At 44.3% G+C, this 27,789-nt stretch overlaps 1 protein-coding gene across 8 annotated transcripts in view; it reads left to right on the top strand.

Moving 5' to 3' along the window:
* LOC108038297 (atrophin-1) overlaps nucleotides 1–27,749 on the top strand; it is a 77,568-nt gene extending 49,819 nt beyond the window's left edge. For 5 of the 8 annotated variants that reach the window (XM_017115070.2, XM_017115078.2, XM_017115114.2 and 2 more), the window contains 2 exons: nucleotides 22,168–22,944; nucleotides 23,353–25,682. In XM_017115070.2, coding sequence (XP_016970559.1) covers nucleotides 22,168–22,944; nucleotides 23,353–25,376 — 2,801 coding nt within the window. In that variant the 3' untranslated portion in view covers nucleotides 25,377–25,682. Of the gene's footprint in view, nucleotides 1–6,311; nucleotides 7,658–22,167; nucleotides 22,945–23,352; nucleotides 25,683–25,745 lie in introns of those variants that run through there. The other 3 variants (XM_017115087.2, XM_017115095.2, XM_017115120.2) reach the window with 3 other exon arrangements.
* The last annotated feature ends 40 nt before the right edge of the window (nucleotides 27,750–27,789 follow it).

The following is a 27,789-nucleotide window of genomic DNA, read 5'->3' as shown; positions in this document are numbered from 1 at the left end:
TTCAAAAACCGCTCACTCGTCAAGTCATCTGCGGTCGCCTGTCGGAATGCCGGGCATTTGGCACTGGCAAAAGGGTATTTAGACATTTGCCGTCTACTTAGCCTCGTCCCGACTCCCCACATTTTCCCTCTAGGTCTGGCATTTGCCTTTGAGCTTTTTCAGTCCGCGAATTCCTCGCACTTCCGTGGGCTTTCCGTGCCATTTTGAAGTCCTGAAGCCTTGCTTGCCTTCTCTTTTGCACTCGGTTGTCCCGTCTCTTTCCTGCGGTGAGTCTGTCTCTTTTGCTGTTTGCCTGTCTTCACAAACTTGTCGCTATGTGGTGTGAAAAATATTTAAGCGTGAAGTTTTAGCAGCGGTTTTCGCTCGAAGGCTCATTGTCGACGTCGTCCTCGGCCTCTCCCCAACCCGCTTAACCCCCTGTTGCCCATATTGCCGTACTCCGTACTCTGTCTGCCCCTTTTCGCCACTTCGTTCCCCTTTTCCCACTGATGAACATCGTGTTTCCGCATCATTTTTAACGCCACTTTTGTGTAAGCTTTGCGTTTATTCTACTCTGCTTTCGAGTTTTGTATGTGTGTGTATCTGTGTGTTGTATATGTGTAATTTTTGCGCTAGTATTGGTGCATCCTCTGGTATCCGTGTCGGTATTTTTGTGGATTTGTTTTGTGTCTGAGGGTGTTTTTCTAAATGGCTTTTAAAATCTCATCGCCAGCGTTTTGTCCTCGACGATGGCAGAAGTGTCTCGAGGCTGCCCACAGGGATTGGAAAGCGGGGGAGAGGGGGAGGCGGTGTAGTGGAGTTCAGGGAGTGCAAAGGGCTTCTGCGGTTCTCCCGTTCTCCTGGGTGGTGCGAGGTGGGTGGTTTTCGGTCGAGTTTCGTGCGGCTGGCAGTCTATTGTGTTATTGGTTTTGGCGATGACTTTGCTTTGCTTTGGCGTTTCTGATTGTTGCTTCCCTTTCCCTGGCCGCCAGTTCCTCTTTCCTGCCTTACTTATCGTCCTTTTGGAATGTGTTCTCCACTAGAGATTTGAACTGTAATTGGTTTTGAACAAGTTCCCATATTTTTTGGACAGTTTGGGTAAACTTTGATGGGTGTAAGGGAATAAAAATGAATGCGAGATCAATTCTAAAGAAATATACAAAATGTATAACTCTTTGTTTTAAAAGTGCATATTCTAAAAATTGAATTATTTGTAAATAGTCCCAAATTCTGCAGACTACATGGTCACACTGATTTTAAGTAGAAATAAGGCCGCTCTATTCTGAAAATCAAATTAAACCCTTTAAAATGTGTCCTTAAAGATATGAAGAAGATCTTTAGCTCTGAATATCTTGAGTAAATACCTCACTTCACCTAGTTAAGCCTCACAAATTTATTCTGCTGCCCAGTGTAACCACTTAATTCACTGGGATCGAATGCATCCAATGCATCCCAATCATCGAACGTTTATCGTTCCGTCCTCTTCACCCTACCAAAACCCCCTCACCCCCTGTCCGCAAAGAGCAGGCAATATCCTGGTCATACTCATCCGATTTGGCCTGCTTCACACTGAACAAGGCAATAATTTCTGCTCCTAAGCCCTATTAACCATTGCTAACCGAATGGTGCAGGCAGCCAACTGAAAAGGGGGCAGGATGTGGCAGGGGCGAAACGGGAAAAGTGGGAGTTTGGGGGGCGTGGCAGGATTGCGTTGACTGAGCGAGCAATTGAATAAGCGGCAGAGGCGCACAAAGAATTTGAGGACAGGCGAAGGGGTGGTGTAGCGGAACGGGACAGCAAACAGGGCCCAAAGGCAGGACCCAGAAGCCAGGACACGGAACCCGGCCCACTCCAAACGAATTTCGTCGGCCCAATGATGATGGCAATGGGCGACTGGCAACTGCCAACTGGCAACTGCCGGCAAAGGCCGTGCAAATCCGGAACGAACGAACATATTGACAAATTATCCTTTTTACACGCATCGCCTGCTGAGTTGGCCTCCTCGCCTCACTGCACCGCCCGCCTGCCGCCGGCTTCGCCTATCCGCCTGCCTGCCACACATAGACCCGCACAGCGGCGGTCAACGCAATAGCAGCCAGTTTGTAATTACGAATACCATGATTTGGGAATTTAATACTTTTCTGTTGATAACAAAATAATTTGCTATTTTTTACCCTACCTATGTATTGCATTTTAAACACCTTTAAAGAAGCCCTTAAGTACTAAACATTTTTATACCCGTTACTCGTAGAGTAAAAGGGTATATTGTATTCGTGCAAAAGTATGTAACAGCTAGAAGGAAGCGTTTCCGACCCTATAAAGTATATATATTCTTGATCAGGGTCACTAGCCGAGTCGATATAGCCATGTCCGTCTGTCCGTGTGTCCGTCTGTCTGTCTGTCCGTGTGTCCGTATGTCCGTCTGTCTGTCTGTCCGTCTGTCCGTCCGTATGAACGCTGAGATCTCGGAAACTATAAAAGCTAGAAGATTGGCATTTTGCATGCAGATTCTAGGAGTTCCTACGCACCGCAAGTTTGTTTCAAAAAGGTGCCACGCCCCCTTAAACGCCCACAATCGCTTATATACGATTTTAAAAATTTAAATATTTCGGAAAAGTAAAAATGCAGTTTTATTGTGTTTATCAATACCTATCGAAATGTAGAAGAAATTTTTCAAATCGGACCATTCGTTAAAAAGTTATGCGTGATCAAAGTTTCTATCTCCATCTCCCTCGCACTCCCTTTACCTGAGTAACGGGTATCTGATAGTCGGGGCACCCGACTATAGCGTTCTCTCTTGTTTGTATTGTAAACTAGCTTAATACCAAAAAATAATTGTAATTCCTCTGCAAGTTTTAGTTAAGCTAACTCTTCAAGAATATAAAATAGCATTTAATTTTAGTTCAAACAATATTTAAGTTAAGAAAGATATCATACCTAGGTGTTTATTTTCATAAATACTGTGTACCTTAAACTGTGAACACTGCTTAGAGGCCCGAAACTTACTGTCATCTAATCTGGTAATCTCCAAATCGGGAGCTTGAAAAGCTTGGGAATGACAGTCTGACCCCTTCAAAATATTAAAATAATATGGCCTGACGATAACAATTACACTCAAACTTTTTATTTCACACTTATGACAAACATCGAATTTTTAAACAAAAGCTGGTAATGTGAAAGAATTCTTTTGTGCAATATAAAAGTCGGCTTAGATTTAAATTTTAAAGCAAGCTTATTCTCCCATTAGTGTTCTTGCTTCGATCGTTGCTCAATAATTTTGATATTGTATATTCTTCTTCGATTTGAACGACTTCTCGATCCGGCACTATTTGCTCTTTCTATCCATGTGGGAGGTACTTTGGTGTAATGCATGTAAAAAGACCCGTAGAAGTAGTTGGTTGGCATGTCAAAAGACGTGGTTGCGGCATCCTGCGGCATCAGGTCGGATTGACCCAAGAACATCAGGAACGCGATCCAAAAAGCCAAGAACTGCAACGCGATCATTTTGAGCTCAACAAACTAACTAAACTTGGGTAGAAATGTAAATGAAAAACATAAATGCTCTTATCAGTCAATTACAGATTAACTAATAGACATTACGTTTTGGAAAGCCAGATTGAAAAACATTCTTATCACCATTTAAAGTGTAGTTGTATTTTGTATAAAGCATAAAACTATTGCGAAAATGTATTTTAATTTATTTTTGCATATTATTTATTTTTTATAACAATTTCAATACAACTTTTTATACCCTTGCAGAGGGTATTATAATTTCAGTCAAAAGTTTGCAACGCAGTAAATGAGACATTTCCGACCCTATAAAGTATAAATATTCTTGATCCGCATCACTAGGAGAGTCGATCTAGCCATGTCCTTCTGTCCGTCCGTACGCAAACTAGTCTCTCAGTTTTAAAGCTGTATGCTTGGAACTTTCCCAAAAGTTGTCTTTTTATTGCAGATCGAGCCAGATCGGGCGACTATTTCATATAGCATCCAAACAATAGAAAAAAATATTTAAAAAAATATATTTTTGTTGTTTTCAATTTTTTTTATTCTTTGGGACTTGGTAATATTTATTTATTTTTAATGTATACCTAAAAATTGTTGTACTATATTTAAAGAAACGCGTTTTTATGTATTTTTTACTAGTTTGAAAAGTTTTTGTAAAAGTTTTGGTGTATTTGTTTTTGTTGGGTAACATTTCGCTGACCTGCACTGTACACATAAGGTATTGTTAAATGTGCCAATGTGCTCACACAGTTGTTCCGCTGTCGATGATGCCGCCTGCTGCGCTGCCGCCGTCTCAGCGACGTCGTTATCGTAATCGTTGCTCCGTGTGCAAGTGTGTGTGCACATAAACAGAGCCTGAAATAACAACAACAACAACAATAAGGACTAAGGAAAGGACGAAGAAGCATCAGGAACAGAATCAAGAAGGGGAATCAGGAGCAGAGAGACTGAGGCTGAGCATGAAGCTGCATACCAGCCAAATGCTCATCCGAGGATATCATGAAGGCTGCCTTTGTTCCGGCCCTCAAACTCACACACATGTCCTTCAGCTTGTCAGTGAGAGTCCTTTTTTATATACCCAAATCCTTGGCACCTCTTTGTCATTTGAGGTTAGGTATAGTACTCTTTGGACTAGGGGATCGCAGATCGTATCTTTTTCAACCCTTCAAGCTCAATTTATTTCCAATCAATTTGGTTTCAGGCTACTCGGGTTGACAACCCGCTTAAAACGATCCTTAAATTAGGTTTTCGAATGGGATTGCATAAATGAGAATGGTATGAACGGATTAAGAAAAGCAACCATTTCAATTTGATTTTGCGATGTATTGTATTTTACCAAATTATTTCTTTATCTTTCAGAAACAGTTTAGTTCTTATAAGTTAATTCTCAAAATTAAAAAAGCTATATTTTCTACATTTCTTTTTAGAAATAAATGAAATACTTTTATTTGATTTTTCTTAAACGATTAGATTAATAATTTGTTGTGTTATTTGCCAACAGTGTATTATTCTTTGAGTCCAACTTGTTTCGAATATGTACGCGAGCCACAATTTTAAATCCCTTTGAGATCAACCCACTGAACTGATTAACACACTCCCCAGCAATCAAAATATAATCTTTTGGACCGCTTAACCCATTCCTGGCACCACCCACCCTGAAGTCTGCACCACCAATTAGATGTCCCACCGCTCTGTGGCTTTGCACTTTACAACCCACATTCGACTTTTATGCGGAGACGTGTTTGTTTGTGTTTTGAAATAATTAACTCAACTTAAGCTCTCATCGTCGCCGCCCCAAAAGGTATGCAACAATATTTCCGCAGCAGCAGAGGTACCCCACCCACCCACTTTTGCGCCCTCTTGAAATAACTGGACGCCACGATGCTTCTGTTGGCCAGCGGCTGCGCTGCAGCTGCAGTTCTGCCAAGGTGTTGAACACACGAACCGCAGGTTTTGTTTACAGCGCTCACTTGTTGTTGTTGTTATTGTTGGTGGTGTTGTTTTTGGTGTTGCAGCAACAAAGAGCTAACAACAAAAACAACCAGAGAGACAGACCTCAACGATGTCGTTGTTATTGTTGTTGCTGCGGTGGCCACCATTTTGCGTCTTCACCGGTTCTCTCTGCTGCTTTCTCTCTTTCTCCGCCGCTCTCGCCCACAAATTGCAGTAGGAACATATCAATTCCACCCCAAAAATGTGCACTAGAATGAGCGGGAGTGTGGAGGTGGAGCAGTTCAGCAGTTCAGAGTGCACACGAATCGAAATTGCTCCACACAAACAAATACATGTGCACTCGACGTACTTTCTCCGACTCTCTGCCTCGCCTGCTCTTTCTCTTGCTCACTCTCTCCGCCGCTCGCTCACTCACTCACACGCCGACGCCGACCATTGACGTTTCTCACTCGCCTTTTCTAAGCAGCGGGCGTACACTTGAATAAATGCCGTAGGCTCACCCCTTGAAAATAAAGTTAGATTTTGGTAAAAGTAAATGAATAACTTATAAATAAAAAAATTATAGAAAGTCTCAATCTACAAGTCTCTTCGCTCATTGTTGAGTAGTTTTTGTATATATACAGTGTTCTAAAATAAAAATTTTGTTACATATATTTTGTTTTGTTGTTTATAAACAAAAAAGGATTTAATTTAAATTAGTTATGATAGACCAAATCAGACGCTCACCCTGGGTTTATTAAAGTACTTTAATTCTTAAGAACTCAACAAATAGTAAATTCCGCACGGAGTCTAATCTTTTCTCCCAGTGTACGCTCTTTTGCCCTTACTCTCGTGGGTCTCTCCGAGAGCGGGCCGATGGCGAGAGTGCAAGTGTGAGTGTGAGTGCGATGGCGTCTGAGTGTGCGACGGTCGTGGACGTGGACGTCTTACCCGCTTCGGAGTGGAGCGGCCGTCCGCCGTTTAGTCCTTTCGCAAACGTCGCCAGTGCCGTGTCTTCGGTTTTTGGTTTCTCGGCTTGCTGGCCTGCTGCTCTCTCTCCAGGCCAATTCGCACATTTTTGGATTGCGCGATTAGCGGCTGCCAATTAAGGCGCGTGGTGCTTGAGTCTCGTGCTTGTGATTGTGATTTCCAGTACGTTAGTGAGTGTGGGAGCTTCAGTGATTCGGTGATTCAGTGATTTAGTGTTTGAGAGTGCGGAGGCGGCCGAGCGAATTGAATTACAATTACAGTTGCGATTACGATTACGATTGCAGTAATTATGGCCGCCACTTGAGGCGTGAGAATTGTGTGGGCGCCCGCAGAATTCGGCTGTCTAACCCAATCCCAATCCCAAACACCAGCCCAAACCCCTCGCTCAATTTGCATTTCTTGGTGGCAGTGCAGCTAGCAAGCGCTAAGCTAACCCCTCTGAACCCGAAATAAAACGAAAAGCGGCAAAACTTTGCTGCTGCCCCCCTCAGTCGAAAGGCAAAAGTTTTTGGCGTGGAATTTAAATTGGAAAAGTAAAATGAAAAGAAAAGCGCTCGAGTAAAAGTTAAACAAAGTGCAAAGTAAATATTAAATTAAGAAAGCGAAAAAAGAAATAACACACCAAAAAAGAAGAACGAGCGAAGGCGACGGCTACAGCAAATTTTCGGTGCAGTGCAACAAAAGAAAAAGAAAAACCAGCCAGGAGCAGGAAGGAAGTGAAGTGGAGTGCAGCGAGCGGAAGAGAAAGGTGGAGAAAGCAGCAAGGAGAACGCGTCGGCGGGTAGAGAAAACAACTTCCGCTTGCATCCTTCGCCTTGTGACTCCTCTTAGCGCTCCTTTCATTAATGCCTTTCTCGCGAAAATCTCAACCTTCTGCACGCAGGTCGAGGCATCGTTTATAAAGCCCCCACTCCGTTTTATTATTCCGTTTCCTTGGATTAACTCAATTTGTTGTCCCGCGACGCAGCCAAAACAAAAAAAAGAAAGGAAAACGAGTAAAAAAAAAACAGAAATCGAAGTACAAGTGGGGGAAAACAAAAGGATCTGTACCCAGATCCTGGAGCCAGGATTACGCGTACGCATAGTGCAATCCAGTGCAACCCAATACACACACTCCTCGGAAGAAAGAGAGCGTGGGAGTGTGCGAGAGAGAGAGAGACAGCCAGTTCGGATTATAGCCCATAATAAATGATGGAATGGCTACCAAGAGGATTACCCAGCATCCATGCTCCGATACCGATTTGTGGTGAGTCCTTGGTAAAGTCCTTCCAAAAAGTAGCCGTCCTTTATGAGATTTGGATCCAGTTACCCGCTGAGGATCGTTTTACAGTGCTTTATGGCAAGGGGTTTGTGCAAGGATTTCAAAGTTTCAGGGTTTTTAAAATGCATTGTAATGTTTTAATCCTCTTAAATGTAATTTTATAGATACCATTGAAAAAGTTTAGTTTTAAATTGTAAACTATTCATTTGTACAGAACAGACTATGTTATACAGATGTTTCCATAGAGAGCCACACACCAATAATTAGTAACAGTTTACAAACAGCTTTAAAACCTTGTTTGCGTGTCGATCACCCATTATAACGCAAATTATAGGCCACGTTAAGGGTAAAAGCTTGACATTTTTAGAACCTTTAACTTAATTCTACTATAAAAACTTTTACGTTCTTTGTTATAAAACTTTTAAATGAAGGTTTTAGGTTATGTTAAACAGTATAAAATCTAAAAGTGTGGAGTAAAATATTCTATATTTTATTATTTAATAAAGAAATATTAAAGAAATAAAAATTACAATGGCACCAGACAAATATAACGATTTAATCTAGTATTTCTATTTTATATTGCCTTGGAGGCATTGTTCACATAAACGCCGCATTGCAATAAAGAACTTTCAACAGCTATCAACTAGAACTGTTGTCAAACACATAAATTGCTCTGCGCCTCACCAGCCCTCGAAACCCCTCAAATCCTCACCCCTCGACCCTAATCCCCCGCCACCTTGAACACCAATAAAATTTCAATTTCAGCGTCAAAAGTGCTTTGGCATTAATTGTCTCTGCTATTCGAATAGTGCGTGTTTCCGAAAATATCTCAACCTCCCCATCAAGCGACCAATATAGAGTACCATAAAAATAGTAAAAGATGGAAGGAGATGGAGGTTGCCCAACCAATAAGTTCGTTTAATTTTCATCTATTTATTTTGACATCGAGGCCCTAGGCCGACAATTAAATGTCAACACGCACAACAGAGTCTCCGGAGACTCATAGAGGAAAGATCTTTTCAGGGGATTACCGCTGGGGAGGAAATGGAAATGGGATCGCGTCACTTAGGACCGGGAAAGCAAACATAAACACGAAGCGATCGGAATTGATTAATTTGCCGACACGCACAGCTGATAGCTGATGGTGGAAATGTCAGATCAAAGTTATTTGTTTTGGCTGCCACGGCAGCTGTTGCAGTCGATCGGATCGCCGCCTCTGTTTATTTTTCCAACGATCTTCGGTGTTGTTTTAGCGCTGCCATGGAAAAATTATCACCTTGTAAATTGTCTTTCACGAACAACAAATCCCACACACCGAGAAACGAGAACTCTCAACACGTTTTCGGACTCGATGTGTTACAAACTGGAGGTGTAAAGAAAATCTGATGATGAGGGAGAAAATCGAAGCATTCTACCTGAAAATATTCATGGAACTGCTCCAATATGCATTTGCATAAATATTCATTTAATTACGGACTTAGCCTTAACAGAGTCAATTAAACATTGAATAAGCTGCATGCAGTTGATTTTCCTCAATCGCACCGCCCCCTTTTTGTGTCAAATACACAAATTTTGTAATTCATTTGTCCGTCGGTGTAAATAAGCCGCATGAGAGGAATGCCAATGGCACAACACATAATTAATTTTGCAGTTATTTTTGTGTTATTTTTGTGGCAAATTGAATTAGTTGCAAACAAATAAACGTTGTCAAACGCATTATTAATTCCCAAAAATAATACACAATTGACTTGTTGGTTAAATGTCAATCGTTCAAATGAATTGTTGGTCTCGAATCCCTTAGTTGCTGTGTCTGTTTGGTGTCTTGTTCGGGGCCAAAATCAATATTTGCTCAGCAATGGCAATAAACGCATTGAAAATCGCATTGGAATGATAATAATTCGTGTAAACAGTGGCCGGAACATGTGTGTTTTATTTTTGAAAGCATCTCTTCGCCACCGAAGGAAATGTATCGGTAAAGGCAATAAAATTAAAATAACAAACAAATACTGGGCAACTCTGCTGGCCTATTACGAGGCATAGAAATGTCTGAATTAGAGAGGGCCCCCCAGACTAGAAAGCGATTACAGTAAACTCTTCGCACTTCGAGCATTAACCAAACACTCGGGCAATTTGTATCTGTATCTGGCAACCCGCACATAAAAGTATCTCTTGCTCACACGCACAGACATTCAATTAAAATGTCAGCCCGGCAGCTGTGCGTTTGAGTGTTGCAACATGGATTTTCGGGGGATTGGAAATTAATGTACAAACTCCGGCGAGAGCAGCTAAATGACAAGGCATTCCTACGAAGGAATGACATTAACGAGCCACCTCGGGGAATTTAGAGGCAGGCGGGTCTGAGTTGAGTGTGCGAGTGAGTAAATTTGTATGCCAATTACTTAAGCAGCTCAGACAAGACAAGACATGAAGTGACCAGACGCACCCAGGAGGATCTGGATTTCCCTCCCCCCACCCCCCTGCTGTTGCCCCTGTTTTCGGGTCCCTCGTCCGCAGGGGTCAGAGTCATTAACATGCTGTTGTCGTTTGGCAGCATTTAGGACGACATCTGCACCTTTTTCGGCTACATCCTCCCCTATAACTCAACTCCTGCGTTGGTGCCCCGGGCAACTTGTGTGGCATGGAGACACGGAAGGGCGACAGCTTTTGACACTAAAAAGCCAGCCGCATGCGGACACGCCCACCAGGGCAACCACAGGACATGTTTGTGTTCAAGAAGCACACTTAACCACACTCACACAAACACACACAAACAGAAACACACACACATACTCAGGGCAAAAGGATGACATGAAGCACACATTTTAATACGGCAAAAGTATTTTCCAAAAATCGTTTGTTTGCTTATGGAGATTTCCTTCGCACAGTGTCTATGTGGTAAAGTTTTTCGAGAAACTTTTCATTTTGTGGCCTGCAGGCACGCCCCCATTGACCCGTAACCTCTTAACCCATGTCTGCCGCCCATCAGTGCAAGTTCGTTTCGCTTAACCTTTCTGCTCCGCCCCTGGGGTAAAACGGCCACATTCATCCTGCCAAGAATATGTCGCCACAAAGTTTTCTCCGCCTCACTTCACAATCTTCTTTGGAACTTTTTGGTTACTTCGGTGTTAAAGGAAGTTGATGCCAAGGAGTTTTCAATAGTCTGCTATTATTTGCCTTCCTCTTGGTTAAAAGCAATCTAATCTAATTTGTGAGGAGTTTTTGAGCACGGCGTTGGCAATAAGTGTGGAAATTCAGACAAGCATGAGCAAATCTCTTTTAATTATACACCAAAATGTACAAGCGATAATGGAGCTACAATGTCAAGGAGCTTAATTAAAACGTTTTTTGGTCGCCGGGAAATTAGCCAATAATGATGAGGTCAAAAAATATTATTTTTTAATTATTGCTACGCCTAAAAACATTTTCTTATAAAAGAGATTGTTGACATTAATTTAATTTTATTTCCTTTTGCAATGGTTTTGAGACCTACATAAATATATATTAAAGTTATTATTATTTTATAATTGTTTTAATTTTAGTGTGAGTATTTTAATAAAAGGACAACTTATTAATATAATGTATTTAAAAAACTTTCGCGGGGGTAGTTAGATCCAAAGAAAATGAGTTCAAAATAACTTTGTGGCATAAGCATGCTGAACCAATAATTATTTAGGGTTTTGTCTGCATTAAATTTGCACTCTAAGACAAGTGCAAGTAAAAACGAAATTTCCCGAAGTTTAAATGTAAAGAAAGCTAAATAGCTAAGTTGTTTCCCCAAAGAATCAGAATTCTAATTTTCCATAAGCATTTATAGCTCTTCGCTTGCATTGTTAGAAATTAATTTCAGATGGAAGGTATTCTAAGCAACGAGCTGTGCGGTCAGTCTGCTTTTGGCTAATCAGCCTTTCATCCGATAATGCGATTTCAGGCGCTGAGCCCAGCTGAGCTTGCACTTCATTTCGTCTTCGTTTCGCTTTTGGTCCTGCTCATCCTGCGGCTTAGCCGTGGCTAATGTGTTGAGCAGTAACTTACAGCTCACTGTTCACTGCTGACTGCTCAAACTCGTGTATAATTAAAGCTGTTTGCGGTCCTGCAGTGTTTGCCCGGGAAAAGGACGAAGTAGAGGGAAGGAGCGGACTCACGCCGGCTCAGTATGAATATTAAAACTTAATTTAAAATCCATGCCACACACAAAAAGGCTCCTCGGGACATGGCGAATACAAAAACGGGGAAAAGGCTGGCTAAAAGAAAGGGATAAAGCCAAGGCAAGGCGCACTGGCTGCAAGGCGTCGCCCGCTTCGCGCAACTGTACAAACAGCAGCGGAAATAACGAAGGAGCAAGGAGCACCGGGGGCTGAGTGGGCGGAGGGGGCGGAGTGGGCGGGGTGGTGCAGGAGCCGTGGGGCAGGGCACTGTGAAGAGCGAAAAACACATTTTTGCACTTTTATAGCGCAACATCTTTTGTGCACAGACATCCTTCGTCCTTCGCCGCCTCCCAACCCCACACATCCTTGCTCTGAGCTCGCACATAAAGGCAGACTGCGGGAAGGAGTAGGAGGGGCAGGAGGAGCCGAACGGGGGACTCTTCTGCGGGCATGCGGGCGTGGGGAGCGTGCCTTTAATAAACCCACTTTATTGTTTAGAGCCCAAATAAAATAATCCCCTTAAATGATGCCTTCGCATAATAGACGCCTTGCCAGCCATTCTGCCTGCTGCTTATTTTACGGCTGCCTTCGGCCCCGCCCCCTTGACAACCGCCTCCTTATCCTCTTTTGCCCACGTCCTTGGCCATTCCGTTCCTGCCGTGTTTCTGCTTTGTTGCGTCTCGGCACAGTGGGTTGAATTTCGCATTTTGTGAGTAGCAGTGGGATTATAGTACATGAAAAAACTTGTGTCTTGGTTTTTGTTAACCAAACTTTAACTCTTAAACAACTGTTGAATATGGTGCATTAGGTGTGTCTAATGTGAACTTACTCTTTATTTATAAAAACTCTTGATCTCTGCGAATGAATTTAATAAAGTATCATCATTTAAACTACAAACAGTTGTTCAATTCAACTACTTTTTTATTATTTACTTTAATTCATTGTTTAAATATCTTACGTATTTCGGTTTGAAATCTATGTACAACATTTAATTAACCGCTTTCTAAACCTTTTTTATTCATGGCAAAAACCGTCTTATTGTTTATTATAAATATATCAACCTTGTACAATTCCGCTACAAATTATATATAAAAAAAAAATTTCCACAATATTCCTACAAATGGCTTGTCTACCTGCGCCACTGTGCCGAAAACGAGGCTCCGAGGACCAGATCCTGCGAATGAGCCGGAGCATTTGCGTTAGCGTCACTAATGATGATGATTTTGTGGTAAAACGTTGTGTTTGTGCTAATCGGGACAATATTATGCGGCAGTAAAAAGTAAATGACTCAAGACGGCGGACGGAGGATAAAGGAGGCGGCCAGGGTGGAGGGTGAGAGGCCAGCGGGGGGTCAGACAGAAGGCAGAAGGCCGAAGGATGGGCTGCGCAGGGACAGCTGGCAGAGGCGAGACCGAGCAACGCCTTTCCGTGGAACGATTGAGGAGAGTGAAGACCGAGGACAGAAGGCAGAAGACAGGAGCCAGGAGCAAGGAGTAAGGAGCAACAAAGGCGGAGGACACAGCTAAGCCAAGAAAAGGCGGCCACAACATGGTTGCTCTATGGCAGCAATACAAAACACGCTGTGAAAAAAGGGAAAATGCGAAATAAAAGGATCAACTGCGAGGGCAAGGGTGCAAAAGGGCGGGGCGTGCAAAATGCGGGGGGTTGGCCCATAAAGGACAAGAACCCACAAAGGCAACAAACGGACAACATCCCTTAGCCGGGAGACTGCGACTCAGACTCAGACTCAGACTCAATCCCTAAATCCGTCCGCCATCCGTCTCGACTCGCCCAAAAGCTGACTGCTTGGCTGACTAATGCGAAAAATACGTAATTGCGCATAAATACGGGATTAACAAAGTGCTCGTCGTCAGTTGTCGCCTTTGCTGGTCTGAATGGGATTGCCTGGATTGTTTGGGATGGCTTTGCTCCGGGGCCTGCAACCCTGTTCATATCGCTTACGACCGAAATTAGGCATTTCAATGCATCACAAAAGATTGCTGTTTCGTTTGGGCATGGGAATGGGAATGGGAATGGGAATGGGACGAGTGTGTCCATGAAAAGGGAAACCAATTGAAGTCGTCGGAAATCCTGTGAAACAGTTGCCAGGTCTTAGCGGAATTAGTTGCGGGACTTAATCAGAGTGAATTCTCTTTTATGATGATGATGATGCTAATCCATCAGTTACTCTTACCAGATTTATCAGGGACCATCTAACTTGAGGGAACATCAACTGCTGTTTCTTTGAATTTTTTATTAATATGTAAACGGGGATAACTTAACTTAAGCTGTCTTTTTTATTTGGCTTGCCATTTGGCTTTGTATGCTGTTTTTAGAATTACATGAGTTAGTTTTGTTCAGGTTTATTATGGATACCTTGCAATTTAGTTGGCTAACGAAAATTGAGTATTTATTATAATAGTTTTTTATATTTCAATAAAATGTAGTTGGCTTCCAGCGATTTCCTTCAACAATTTTAACTCTCATAACTAACTAAAACTATTTATTGCATATACTTAAAATACAGCTTGAAGAAGTAAAATCTCTATATACAATATTATACAATACAATTTACCGAGATAGGCCATTTATTTATTTTTATTATATGTAATCCTGCACCTAACTAATTCGCAATTTTCTCTTTTGTTTCTTGCAGGTGAGTTACCCGAACAATTTCATTTGCACTGCGATTAGTTAGCTAGCATTGACCAAATGTCGTTTACTGTAAGTATTATCCGTGCCGCAGGCTGCCAAAGGACTAATTGGGGTCTGTACACCAGTTCGCCTGGGCACTTGTGCCTTTGAGTTACGAGATACTCGTGCGAGACACCCTCTGAAAAGGACTTGCCAGGACGTGAGGTGGGCTCAACTCGAATGAGTTGACTTGGCTTGGCACAAGGATATGTGTATCACCCACACTCGCAGTCAAGTGTCTTTGCTCTGCCTCCTTTGAGGCATGTCCTTTCCGCAGACACGCACACTTGCATGTGGACATATGTATTTGCATCCTTATTCATTTCCTGGCTCCTTTCTTGGCAGTGTCCTCGGCATATGGCTGCCATTTCTGGCACTTGAGCTGTCTGTCCCTCCCTGAAGTTCTTCTTTTCCAGAATGATTTTAGAGATTTAATTGGAAATGCTTTTCGAGGGGTGTCTATCTGTCGTTTTTTTTTTCTGGAGAATCTTGGCGATTTCTGGTAAAAGATAAGTCCGCCTCAAGGAGAGTAACCAAATGTGGGATCTATTGCACCTGGTGCGAGTGCTTCAATTTGCCTGCCAGTCTCATTTCGCCTGCTGCCCGCAGAGTTTGGATGAAATTCCATTTATGACCGCCTTGAATGCGTTCTGCAATTGGAATGCTATGGAGTTGTGCATTTCTTGCGCGCGTGCTGGGAATTTCTAGTGTGGAATTCCTTCATTCTGGCCATGCCTTCAGACATTGTGCTGCCAACTGACTCCTGGCAACTGGCAACTGGATACGAGGCCACCAGCAGGGCAGGACAATTTCTTGCAGTGTAGGGCGGGGGAGGTGGGATGGGATGGCTGCTGGCATTCTCCTTTGTGTTCGTGATTCCCGGCACTTGTTTATTGTCCGCATAAGGGAGGTGCTGTGTGTGCTTTCGGGCCGGAATGTGACTGCGAACTATTTAAATTGTGTACGAATGCGAACCGAAAAGTTTGCAAACATTTTTCTTGCCCGGTGCAGGCTCCTGCATCCTGCGCCGTATCCGGATCCGGTTCCGGTGCCTCCACCCCGGCCATTTACCTCCACGTCCTGGAGTCCTGGCATCTCGTATCCCGGCATCCAGCTATCCATCGTCCTCGCCACCACTTCTCTGTGCGTGCCGGAATGCTGTGAGGCGATATTTGCCGTCTTGTAGACAAAATTGCTGAAATGCTTTTGCTTTTCCAATTAATTAAAATGAGCTCCTGCTGGGGTACACCGAGCGAAAAGAGGGGGCAAAGTGGGAGAGAGAGAGAGAGAGAGAGAGACAGCGGAGTCAAATCGATGTTTAATTCTATGAAATTAATTTAACGACTTCAAAGGAAAACAAATGCGGCACGCTATGTGCTTATCTTGTAATTGTACCTCAATCATTGAACAAAATTTAAAAAAGGTGGGCTGAATTAATCAGTTTGAAAAAATATAATTATTGAAAGAGGGAGAACAATATGGCGCAGTAATGTACCTAATTATTGTTATAATTGGGAAACTTGAACTATAATATCAACTTGTTAGTAGTCCGTCAGGCAAGTTATAATTATGTATGGACGGCTGCCAATTTGCGAAATGAAATTCGATTCTTCAACATTCACGACACCGTCAGCAGGATATATCCAGGATATTTGGATGTGCATGTTCGGTGCTGTTCAAACAGGAACTGCAACTGCCCGATGATGCATGGAATTATTATGCATATTTATTGTTGCTTTGTTTGCTTAATAATATTGTTTGTCCAGTACACTCTGCTCTCCCACGCCTACCATCGCCATTGCCATCGAGTTTGGCCCAAATCATATTACACGTACGCCTAGATGGGCGCAATTCCTGGTAGTTTTGGTCGGTTTAATGGAGGCATGACCGCAGCCATTTACAACGCTCTCCGTTTTTGGGAGGGAATCACCGCCTCGCACTCCAAATAAGTACCCCTCCATCCTGAAACTGAGCTCCTTTGCCTGTGCGTCCATGGTGTCCTGGCTAGGCTTTTGTGGCTGGACCTCCGCTGGGAAACTCCGACCGCAACAGACCAGCAATAATTAATGCATGAGCTGCTGCTGCTGCTGCTACAACTGCCAGGCTGCCAACTAACTAAACTCGCAGGCACCGGAATCCCCATCCTGCTCCCCGATCCCTCCTCCAGCTTCCGGCCACTTCTACGGCTTGAGTGGAAGCCAGAGTCGGAGCCGGAGCCGGTGCCGCCTGCCCATCCGCTTTTCATTGTGGCCCCGGGAAAAGGGCCGTGTCCCCTGGACGATGCGCAGGATCCAGGAGCTGTCGAGGACCAACGGCAAATAATTGCATATGAAACCGCAGGAGCAGTTGACGGCCTCCTCTGCTGCAGTGCGCCAGCAGGTCGGCAGCCGCAGGACATGCCCAGCACGGCAGTGAAGGCTGCCCGGGATTCAGGGGGCAGGGAGGAGGGGTGAAAGGGTCGACTGAAATGGAATCAAACTTAATTTATAATTCATTTGTGCACCACACGTTGGGCCCGGTGCCGTTGTGAGTAAATTGCGAAAGTAAATTAAGCCCGAAGATTCCGATTTTCTAAAGGATGCATGATTGTTGCTGGGATTTCAATAGCCTTAGGTGAATAGACCCTTGATCACGGCATGCTGAAAAAGAAAACTTGAGCTGGTTGAACTAGAACTTTTAAATGTTAGACTCGGCATCTTGCAATATGCTGAAATTAATAAGGAAATATACAAGTATTGGTTTAGTCAGGTTTTCTTTATAACCGTTATTTAGAATTATACTTAATAAATATTAAGTATTCATCCATCAAGGCCAGTTTAAATACAATTTGTTCAGCTTTAAACTAAATTTTTTTATTTAAGATAAGTATAAAGAAAGAGGCGTAATTCGAATCATTCTGACAACGGGTTTTAGTTTTAATTGGCCCTTTATTTAAGTGACAGAAAAATTAATTGTTTCCAAACTCTTCAAAAATCAACACCTTAAGCTCGGAAAACTTTAAATTCAAATCAAATAGATTTCCGTAATACTCAAATTGAAAACGAAAAATAGATAGTTTACGATAATTAGTAAAATTAGTCATACAATTTGTAGATATTTTACGAATTTAACACTAATGTCGTTTAAAAGAAGAAAAAACCCATAACATTCATTATCTATCATTTGGCACACCCATCTGGCTCATTATACTCTCTTTATGCCCAGCTATATCTAAAATTCAACAAAATGCCCGAATAAAAGGCAAAGTGGGGGCGCCGCAATTTTCGCATTTGATTTAATTGTGAATGTATTTATTAAATAAATTATTCATGGCCAGGGTGAGTGCACTTCGCCATGTGAATGTGCTGTGGCTGACCTAAACATGTCCTGGCCGCAGGAGCGCCGTCACCGGTGCACAGCAGGATGTGTGGAGGCGAATTGGATGCGGGGGGTGGTGGTGAAGGGGGTGGACAGAGGAAGGTCCTGTGTTCCGTTTGCCACTGTAATTAGTTGTGGTGGAATAATCGCATGCGACCGGCGACATTTCTCTGTGGCAAGGAATGTTCGGTGGTTTCGGTAGTCCACTCCACTTTCCGTGTGTGTGTGTGGGAGTGTGTGCGTGATTCAATGTGTCCGGGATGAGGAAGTGGGGGTCAAAGGACTGCGATCTGTGGGCGGTGGTAATGGCATAAATTCGGAATGAGTCCCTACGAATTTACCATAATAATACGGGGGTGAGGAAATGGGCAGCGCGACGAGGATGTGGATGGAAACATGTGTTTATGTGTACAATAATGGGCTGCGGACGAAGTTGGGCGGGGCACCACTTGTGGTCGGGTGGTGCGGGCAGTTGGTGGTGCTTGCATTTTGGTCTTTCTCGGAATCGGTGACATTTTAATTTACCCAAGCGAGAAAACCAATTTTGTTGCATTGAACCAAAATGGAAAATGTGACAAATGCCACAGCAGCAGGAGCAACGTGCATTGGGGAGCATTGTTTCTGTGCATAATTTATTCAACATTTATTTATTGGCAGTTATGATTTGCATTATGTGGCTGTCAAGAGCTTTTCGGGCGGCAACCAAAGGGCAGGACTGCAGTCTGAGGTTCACTTAATTGACTTTACAAAATTACATTTGCATTTGACCAAATTAACTGAAATGAATAAGCCCCCCCCTCCCTCGCATTTCCTTCCCCGGCTTCTGATTGTTGCTAATAAATGAGTTATAAATCAATGGATATGAGATTTGAAGTTTGTATCCCTTGTGGATGAGGTTTGAACTCAATTCTGTGTCAGGACTCTGATTGCAGGGGATTATGTATGGAAGAGCTTAGATGTGAGATTTTAGTTCATGTTTTAGAAAATACTTTGTTTTCAAATAGGAATTATTTAAAAATCGAAACAAACGTTGGCTCCCTTTACATTTTTGTAAATTTTATCTAAGTGTGTCAAAAAGGAAGTTGTTTTTAATATTATTCAAAAAACTCTCAGTTAACAACTACTATAAAAAAACTGGATATTCTAAAACCATTAAATAGATTTTTAGTGTTTTAGGCTTGTGTCAAAAATAATAAGAAGGTAGTGAAAAATATTTTTATTTTTTAAACAGCAATAACATAATCTAAATAGGTGTAAAAATGGATTAGGAAAAACTAAGCTCAGGAAGTTTTGTTGTAAATTTGTTTGGTTATAAGACTTACATTTTTCAAAATTTTTAAATTTTGAAGAAGTGCAAATGGTATCTTAATGTATCGAATGTTTAACTTTACGACAGCAATATCCAAAAATAGATATACTACGATTTTTCACTTAATTTAATTGTATATGCGTGGCAAAAGCCAATAAAGAGGTCCCCCTTTTCTCTAGCAGTAAAGTTACACTTTCCGTTCCGGTCGAGAGTTCAAATTCCGTGTGATAGACTATTGGAATTCCAGGGCGCTTTAAGGAGCACTATGATGGCAAAAAAAAAAGTTCACCATGCCATATATCCGCACTTTGGATGGAAACGGGAGCCGAGTCTTGCGGTGCTCTCGTGTCAGTGCGCTGATTAAATTCGGCAAATATCGCTGATGCCTGCAAATCGCCGCTCAATGCGAAAGCAGTCTCTCTATATCACTCCATATACGAGTGTGTGCGGATGCTGGCTGCAGGGTGTGGCATCTGAGTCAGGTTAGGAACTAGAATTGGGATCTGGGGTTGGGATCTGGGGTCTGGGACCATGTTGAAGTACACAAAACCCAGGCAAACAAACAGGCATTTCATGGCAAACAACGGCAGGGGGAGCGAGTGCGGGAGCGGAAAGGGTAGAGGCCGAGGGACTCGACTCTAGTTTTCCCCGGCACTACATTTCCATACTACCCCCTCCCCTCCCTTCGTTTGGCAAGAGCCCACAGGCTGAGTTGGGCAAACTGGCAAATACGGCCAGCCACGTCAACGTTGGCATCATCGTCATCGGCATCGGCATCGAGGAGCTTTGTTTGGTTTGTCCAGGAGGTTGGGTTCCGGGTTTTAGGTGTGGGAGTGGGAGTGTAGAAATGAGTGCAGATGTGGGGTTTTTCCAACCAACCCCCAACCCCCAAACCCGCTCCAAACTCATTCACATTCACATTCGCATTCGCAGTCGTCGGCATTTTATTGTTCTACTCGTCGACATCGATGTTGGTACTGCAGTTTCGGGCATTATTTCGGTTTAGTTTGGTAAATACACATGCAGCAGCAGCCAGCACATGCACACATTTCCACTCCCATTCCCATTTCCATTCCCATACCCACACCCATTTCCATGTCCAGGCCATCTACATACTAGCCCAGATCCCAGATCCCAGCCTGCACTCACCCCATTTTCATAAACGGCACAAAACGCTCTAAACCATGAGCTTATGCAGCAGACGTTATCATGATGTTCTACTGAGGGCAAACTGCAGCTGAAGATGATGATGATGATGATGATGAGGATGGTGATGGTGAAGCCAGTGATGCAGCTGCATTCTTCGTTGCATTTTTCCTTCATTTAATAAAAGCTCTTGAAGAACTGCCTGACTGCCAGATTCCACTTGGATGGAAAGCCAGTAAATAAATAAAATCCAAAGCAGAACTAAGGCTACCGAGAGAGGTGATAATATTTACCCAACCACAAAAGTTTTTCTCTATTTTTGTTGAATTGTTGATTTTCACAAAAATTCGAAATATGTGCAGCACTCGAAGCGAAACAGTTTCTAGGAGCTAGCACACCCACCCCCAGTATCCCCGATGTTTCCAGGTCCCCGGAAAAACCACTTCCAATCCGATGGGTTTCCATTTGAGACCGAGCAGCTTTAAGGTCCACAAAGGACCAGTCAGCCAGCCAGCCAGCCAGCGAAATGGTTTTCAAAATACATGCCGTGCCGGCCTCATAACATCGTTCTCCTCGATGTCGTTGCAAATTCCATTCGGCATTGAATGCGAGATGCGGAGATGGTGCTGCAGGAGCAGCAGGACTAGCCAGGAGTCCTCTCCTGGCTCGGCGACCTGAAAGGGGCGGGCTCGGGGGTGTGGCTGTCATATCTGAAAGCAATTTCGGAGCGGGCAACCCGAAAACGAGTAACAAGAATCGATAAATTCGTTGGGCGTGCAATTTGCGCTGTGCGGAGGAGCCTCAAAGGAAAAGTGGGCACCGAAGGAGGAGGAGGAGGTGGTGGTGGATGGATACAGAGGTGGGGCTGCGTAGGCGAAATCCTCCACCTCCGCTTCCGCCCTCATCCCGTTCGATTCGCATGCCTGAGTGGACCATGTCCGAAATTCAAGTTTCAGGCCTTCGCCATTTGCATTCAACCAGCGTCAACCTGCTGCTGGCCATGGAGTGACTGCTCTTGTTCTGGCTTCTGCTCCTCCTGATGGCGATGGCGATGGTGGTGGCAGTACCAGTGCCACTCGTACACCTGCACGGGGGATCCACCTTGTCGCCTGCCTATGCAAATTGCCGCAAATGCAACGAGGCGTATGCGCAATTTTTGCCCGTCACACAACTCGCGGACATCAATCAGATATTAGCAGAGGAAATGCGAGCGAACACAGTCCAACCATCTGCCCTCATCCTTTTGGGAATCTGGTGTTATGTCGAGTTACAGGGACACAGGACCGAATAATCTGAACTCTTGTATTCTCACTGAGTTCATGCAAAGTCCATTTGGCAAAGAGAATTTCTGGAAACCCTTAAAAAAATAACCACCATTTCGTTAACACTTTTTACACAGCGACATTAATAATTACAGTGGAACTCTATGTTATATAAAACATGGATTTATTGTTTCCTTATTACAAATATTTACCTTTTAAATTCAAGCTGAGTTTAATTTGCTAAAACATACATAACTTTGAAAACAAATATTTCAAATTGATAAACCTTTTTTGGTTCTATGCTTATTTGTACTCGTTACGGTTCTCTAAAATAAAAAAAAAACATGTTATTTTAATCCAAGGACTTAAAAATAGGAATTTAGATTATGGAAATATCCTCTCTTACTTCTTTAAATGGTGTCTAGAGTTATGATTTCAATTTTAAGCAATGCTTTAACAACAGTATGGTTCAGATATTTAAAGTTAAAGGACCTTATCATCCTTAGCTAGTTAAAGGGAAAGCTATAAAATATAAGTTGTCCAACACATCTGACTTACCAATTTATTTTTGCCACATTGCAGTGCCGCCGAAGGCTGGACAAAAGCGGCCGGCCACCAGCCCCGCACCGCACATTCCCGTGCCGCACCACCTGCAGACACCTCCTGGCGGCGGCGGTGGTGGCTTACCCGGATCTTCGGTGGCCAACAGCCCGGTGCCATCGTCTGCCGGTGGAAATGCCCTGCTGAACCACGCCCTGCCCAGCAACCACATTGGCACTCCGTCGCCGCAGCAACATCAACAGCACCAGCAACACCAACAGCAGCAGCAGCAACAGCAGCAGCAACAGCAACAACATCAGGCCCAACAGCAGGCGGTGGCGGCTGCAGTGCAGCAACAGCTGGCGGCAGGAGTGGGTCTACCACCAGGAGCCATTGGTGCCGCATCGGCCAGTAGTCGAGGCTCCTTTGCCGCCGCCCTGCGAACGCTGGCCAAGCAGGCGGACATCAAGGAGGAGGATGTGGGCGGAGACAGGAATGTGCCCTCTTCGGGACCCGGAGGACCGCCCACGTCGTCCTCGGGCCAGGGACCTCTGAACTCGGGCGGAGGACGTGTGGGATCCGAGCGACCTGGCGAGGATCGGGTGGCGAGCAACAAGAAGCGTTCACCGCCCTCACCGCAGCCGCCGGAGAAGATCGCCCGACTGAGTCACACACCACAAACAGCCCTGCAGCCGGAACTCTTGGCCAGGAGCGGATTCCAGCCGTACAGATCGGACGAGCGGCTGATGCATCCGGCGGGCGCCTTTCCCCTGGAGGCCTACTCGCACTTTGCGGGACTGCCGGGGATTCCCCCAGCAGGTAAGCACACAAATTGAAGCTGGTATCGAAATAATAGCAAAAGATAAATGGCTTAAAAACGAAAGATAGTTTAAACTGACTAGAAAAAGTTAAAAACATTACATTACTTATTTACATTTACAAAATAAGTAACTACTACTTAAAAACAAACTTGCAAAGATCGCTTACTTTGGATTATTTCAAATAAATAAATCAGACCGAGATTTGGTTTTTGTTAAAATTTTATTGGAAGTGATTTCTGTGACACCTAAAATATTTGCAAAAATGTAACAACTAAAGTTCCTATGCAATTTTTTATCCAATTTTAAAAGATGAGCCCACTTAAGAAAGATAATTACTACTTAAGATGCTATTATTTTGACTGCTACTAATACTCACTGTAAATCCTAATCACCTTGCTTATTGCAGCTTTTCTGAATCCCGCTGGACTGCCGTACACGGAGCAGCTGTACCTGGAGCATCGCTACCAACTGTTCCGTGCCGCCGGCGCCCATCCCTCGCATCCGCATGCGGCCGCACTGTATCCCCAAATGGCCTCGCCCTACTCCCACCTCTACTCGATGATGCCCGGAGCAGCGTTGGGCATCTCGCCGGCGATGCACGACCGGATGAAGCTGGAAGAGGAGCACAGGGCGCGGCTGGCGCGGGAGGAGGAGCGCGAGCGGGAGATGCAGCGCGAGAAGGAGCGGGAGCTGCGCGAGCAGCGTGAGAAGGAGCAGCGGGAAAAGGAGCAACGGGAGAAGGAGCAGCGCGAGCGGGAGCGGGAGCAGCGTGAGAAGGAGCAGCGCGAGAAGGAGGCGCGGGAACGCAAACTCCGGGACGAGGAGCGCGAGCGGGAGCGGGAACGCCAGCAGCTGCTGAATGCCTCGCATCACTACTCGAATCAGCTGTACGCCCCACTGAACCGGAATATTCTGGGCTCCATGATCCCACATCTCAATATGAGTTTGCGCGGACCTCCAGGAGCCCTTCATGGTCTGCCCGGGATGTCGCACTACCATGCTGCGGCGGCGAATGCCCAGCGGCAGAGTCCGCACGGAGCCATGGGTCTTAACCTGGGCATGGCCGGGCTCCCAGGCGTGGGAGTGTCTCCACTCGGCGGCCATGGGACCAATCTGCAGCACCACCTGCAGCAGGCGGCCATGGGCCTGGCTCACCCGGGCGCTGCTGGACTCACGCATCCTGGTTTCTCGGCCGCTGCCCTCGGACTCAGTGCCCATCCGCACAGTCTGAACCTCAGCCATCCGCACATGTCGCCGCACCATCCCGCCTCGCTGGCCCACCAGTTGCCACCGCACACCTCCACGGCCGGCGGAGTGGGGATGAGCAACTCCATTCCCGTGACAGCTAGCTCCAGCCTATCTGCATCTTCGCCGCACACCAGCTTAAACCTGACGGCAGCTGTGAAGCTGAGTGCGGACCAGGTGCCCACCTCGACGCCCAGCGGCGTCAGTGGCAGTGGCATGCCGCCCACCACCTCCAGCTCCCACATTCCCAACATGGGCCACTACTACCACCACGGCCATCTGGCGGCCATGCATGCGGCTGCGGCGGCGGCCAGCGGAATGACTCCGACGGCTGCCCATCAGCAGCAGCCCCTTTCGCTGCCCAGCTCGCCCAAGATCACTCCCCCGATCACCCCATCTTCCTCGGCGAACGGCGGCAGAGCAGGCGGTAGCCCCCATGCCATGAGGCATCACATTGCGGCCGCGGTGGCTGCTGCGGCCCAACAATCAGCGCTGATAGACAAGGCAGCCACGCCGGTGACGCATGAGCCGGCCACCTTGGATTTGACCGGATCGAATTCGAATTCCAGTAACCAGGCGCCCTCGAACGCCAGCAGTGGTCAGCCGGCGAATCACGAGGTGAATGGAGGCGAATCCAATGGAGCATCGCAGGGAGAGATCAAGGAGCAGGTGGTGGCCAACAAAGAGGATCCGCTTAAGAGTTCTCCGCCACCAGTGGCGCTAGAAAAGAAGCCCACCACGCCAAATGCTGCGCCTGGTGACAAACCCATCCATCCGGACAGCTCGCCGGAGAACTCCTCCCGGCGAAGTGCCAGCCCCCAGTCGGAGACCAACAACTCGATGCCGGCGGTCGGTGCCACGGCAGCAGCATCAGGTAAATGCAAAGAGGAGCCCCCAAAGATTCTAGACTCGGACACGACTGCCCCACCCAAGACAGACATAGAGGAGGAGAAGCAGCGCACCAGGTTGTCGGTGTCGCCGGCACCGGCTCCTCCGAAGACCCTGGCCATGGCCTCCCCAGACACCGTGTCCACCTCCGGCGGGGTGACCTCCACGACCAGTGGCACCACCCCGCCGCCGGTGGTCAGCAGCAGCACCAGCGGCGCCAGCAAGGCGGCGGCGGCCATGACCAGCGATGAGGTGACCACCAGTGCCGCCACGCCCACTGCCGAGCCCACCAGATGATGACAGATCCCCTGGCGGGAGTGGGTCGCCCAGTGGAGCGATTGTTCGTACGCTTAGGTTTAAGTTTTGAAAAGTCGCCTCGGATCGGAACTAGTTAACATCTACCTTCAGTTACATTTAACTAAGCGATAATTTAGTTGTTAGTCAAGCATCTTTATTTATACAAGAACTTGTAATGTATTGCCAGCGCCGCCTAGATCCAATTCTAAATGTTTTAATCCTTAGTTATTATTATTATTTCCCTATTTAAATGTGAAGCGTATACTTTTAGAAATGGCCTGAATAAATATTTTTTGTTTACAATTATTTGCCTTACACTTATTATTTCGCTTTGGTTATGTGATCCTTGAAACTTTCCAACTAAAGCAGTAAACCTCGGTGTATTTCAGATGACAGCAAACCGCAGTTGGGCGGATTGGGTCGCAGCAACAGCGCGGAGGAGGCCACAGCCTTATGACACCAACTCTTCAGTAATTCCAATAACTAACTAATGAAAAACTACAGCGATATTGGGATGTACTTGCTGTCGGAGCGGGCTCTTCACCAGCAGCGCAAGCGGATGCTCGACGAGTTCCTGAAGCTCTAAAGGAATCCTGGAGAAGGATGAAACTGCTGGCCAATGGAATCACCTTTTAGCCACTATAAACAATACAATGTAAATTCCATAACAGATATCAGATATTTGTTTGTTCTCGGTGTTACAATCTAACGTTTACCCAACCAGTTGAATACAATTCTACCACAATTAGTCATTTTGAATTGGTGTAAAAATCTTATATGCATAAAATGTAAAATATTGTGACATATTCCAAGTAAATTAATTACTCTCGAAAGAAACGTTATTCATAAGAATTTTAGATATGTACTTGCATAGACTCTGGATGTAGTTTTCGTGTGGAAATGTTCATGGCCCGAGCAAAATAATTCTAGTTGTAAAGTTAGTCTAAAATTCTGATAAGAAATTTATATATACACAACAGAAACAGAAATTATACAAAACATACTGGGTAGCTATATTTTATTCTTAAATTGCTAATTGCTAATAATTGTGATTTGGAGAGTACGAATAAAAACGGAGAACGTATGAAAATGTAACTCGAATACAAAGTGGGGAAAACGGAACTGAAATTTAGATAACAAATCAAATCAAAAACCTAGAGAGATATTCTGGAATGGATTAGAAGAGAAGAGCGAAAGGCCGAAATTATTTTTCGAAATTAAACAACTTTTTTAAGCCACCCTTTGGCCCTTAACAATATTTTTTTTTTGTGACTTGAAATATTTTATATGCAAACTTTTCAGAAAACCCAACCAAACACAAGCTAGCAAATGGAGACGTACTACTAACAAAAGTACTTTGTATCCACACTATAATTGATGTTTATAGTAAGTAGTCAATACCCTAAAAATCAAGCAAACTCTCAAAGATATAGATCTAGTTTTCAATCCCGTTTCCAGTCTTACCCCTCTATCTTGCTCCCAGTTTATTTTTTGTGTTTGAGATTGCCTAACATTTGACGATACGTGAAGTAATGGTTTATATATATTTTAATGCATAAATCTCGAGCAATCTGTGATATTATAAAAAAATTAAAAACCAAACCAAAACTCAAAAAATCATTGCGTATGAGCCTCAAGTTATGGCCATTTGAGACCCTATACTATAGATTCAACTCGTTTTGAAGCAGGATATCCCACAAAGTTGAGGCGTCCTTTTTGAATAGTTAAATATGGACACCGACACGCTTCGACAATTCCGAACAAATTCCGCCATATGCAAGTCGACTTTTCCTTTTGACAAAACTATGTGTATGTAACAGTAAAACTGAAAATGAATATATTTTAATAACTAATCGTAATAGATTCTTGAATGACACACAGATAACTGAAATCGATTGGCGCGCATATAGTAACGTAACCACAAATGCCATGCGATAGCTAATCAACTACTGCAAAATAGTTTCAAATACAACCTTAACAAAGAAAACAAATCGATCGTAAATTAAATGTACTGTAACTCCCCCTCAATCTTCGTTGTGTGTGTAAACAGAATACAAAGTGTAAAACATTAAACTGTAAGCTAACCGAAACGCAATCGAACCCGAAAACCAAATACAAAAGTACACGAATACAAAAGCTACCAAAACAATAGCAATAGACATAAGGAGGAGCGCTCAAGTCTGTTCGAAAATGTGTCTAGAAGTTCTAAGTGCTTAAGATCTAAAATTCAACAGATTGGCGCTTCTTTCTCAGATCTTCACACGACCACAGCAAATAGTTGGGTATATATCAACTCACTTGAGCCAACACAATCTCGCAAAAATAAATATGTACGAATGTTCAACCATGTGGCAAACGATATGCGAAACAAACATTTAAACAATATTGTGCAACTTTACATAAGGCATTTATG

This window comes from Drosophila rhopaloa, unplaced genomic scaffold (genome assembly GCF_018152115.1).
Source record: "Drosophila rhopaloa isolate 14029-0021.01 unplaced genomic scaffold, ASM1815211v1 contig_115, whole genome shotgun sequence".
Lineage (NCBI taxonomy): Eukaryota > Metazoa > Arthropoda > Insecta > Diptera > Drosophilidae > Drosophila > Drosophila rhopaloa.
Note: the sequence above shows the minus strand (reverse complement) of the source record. Positions and strands in the feature narration are given on the sequence as shown.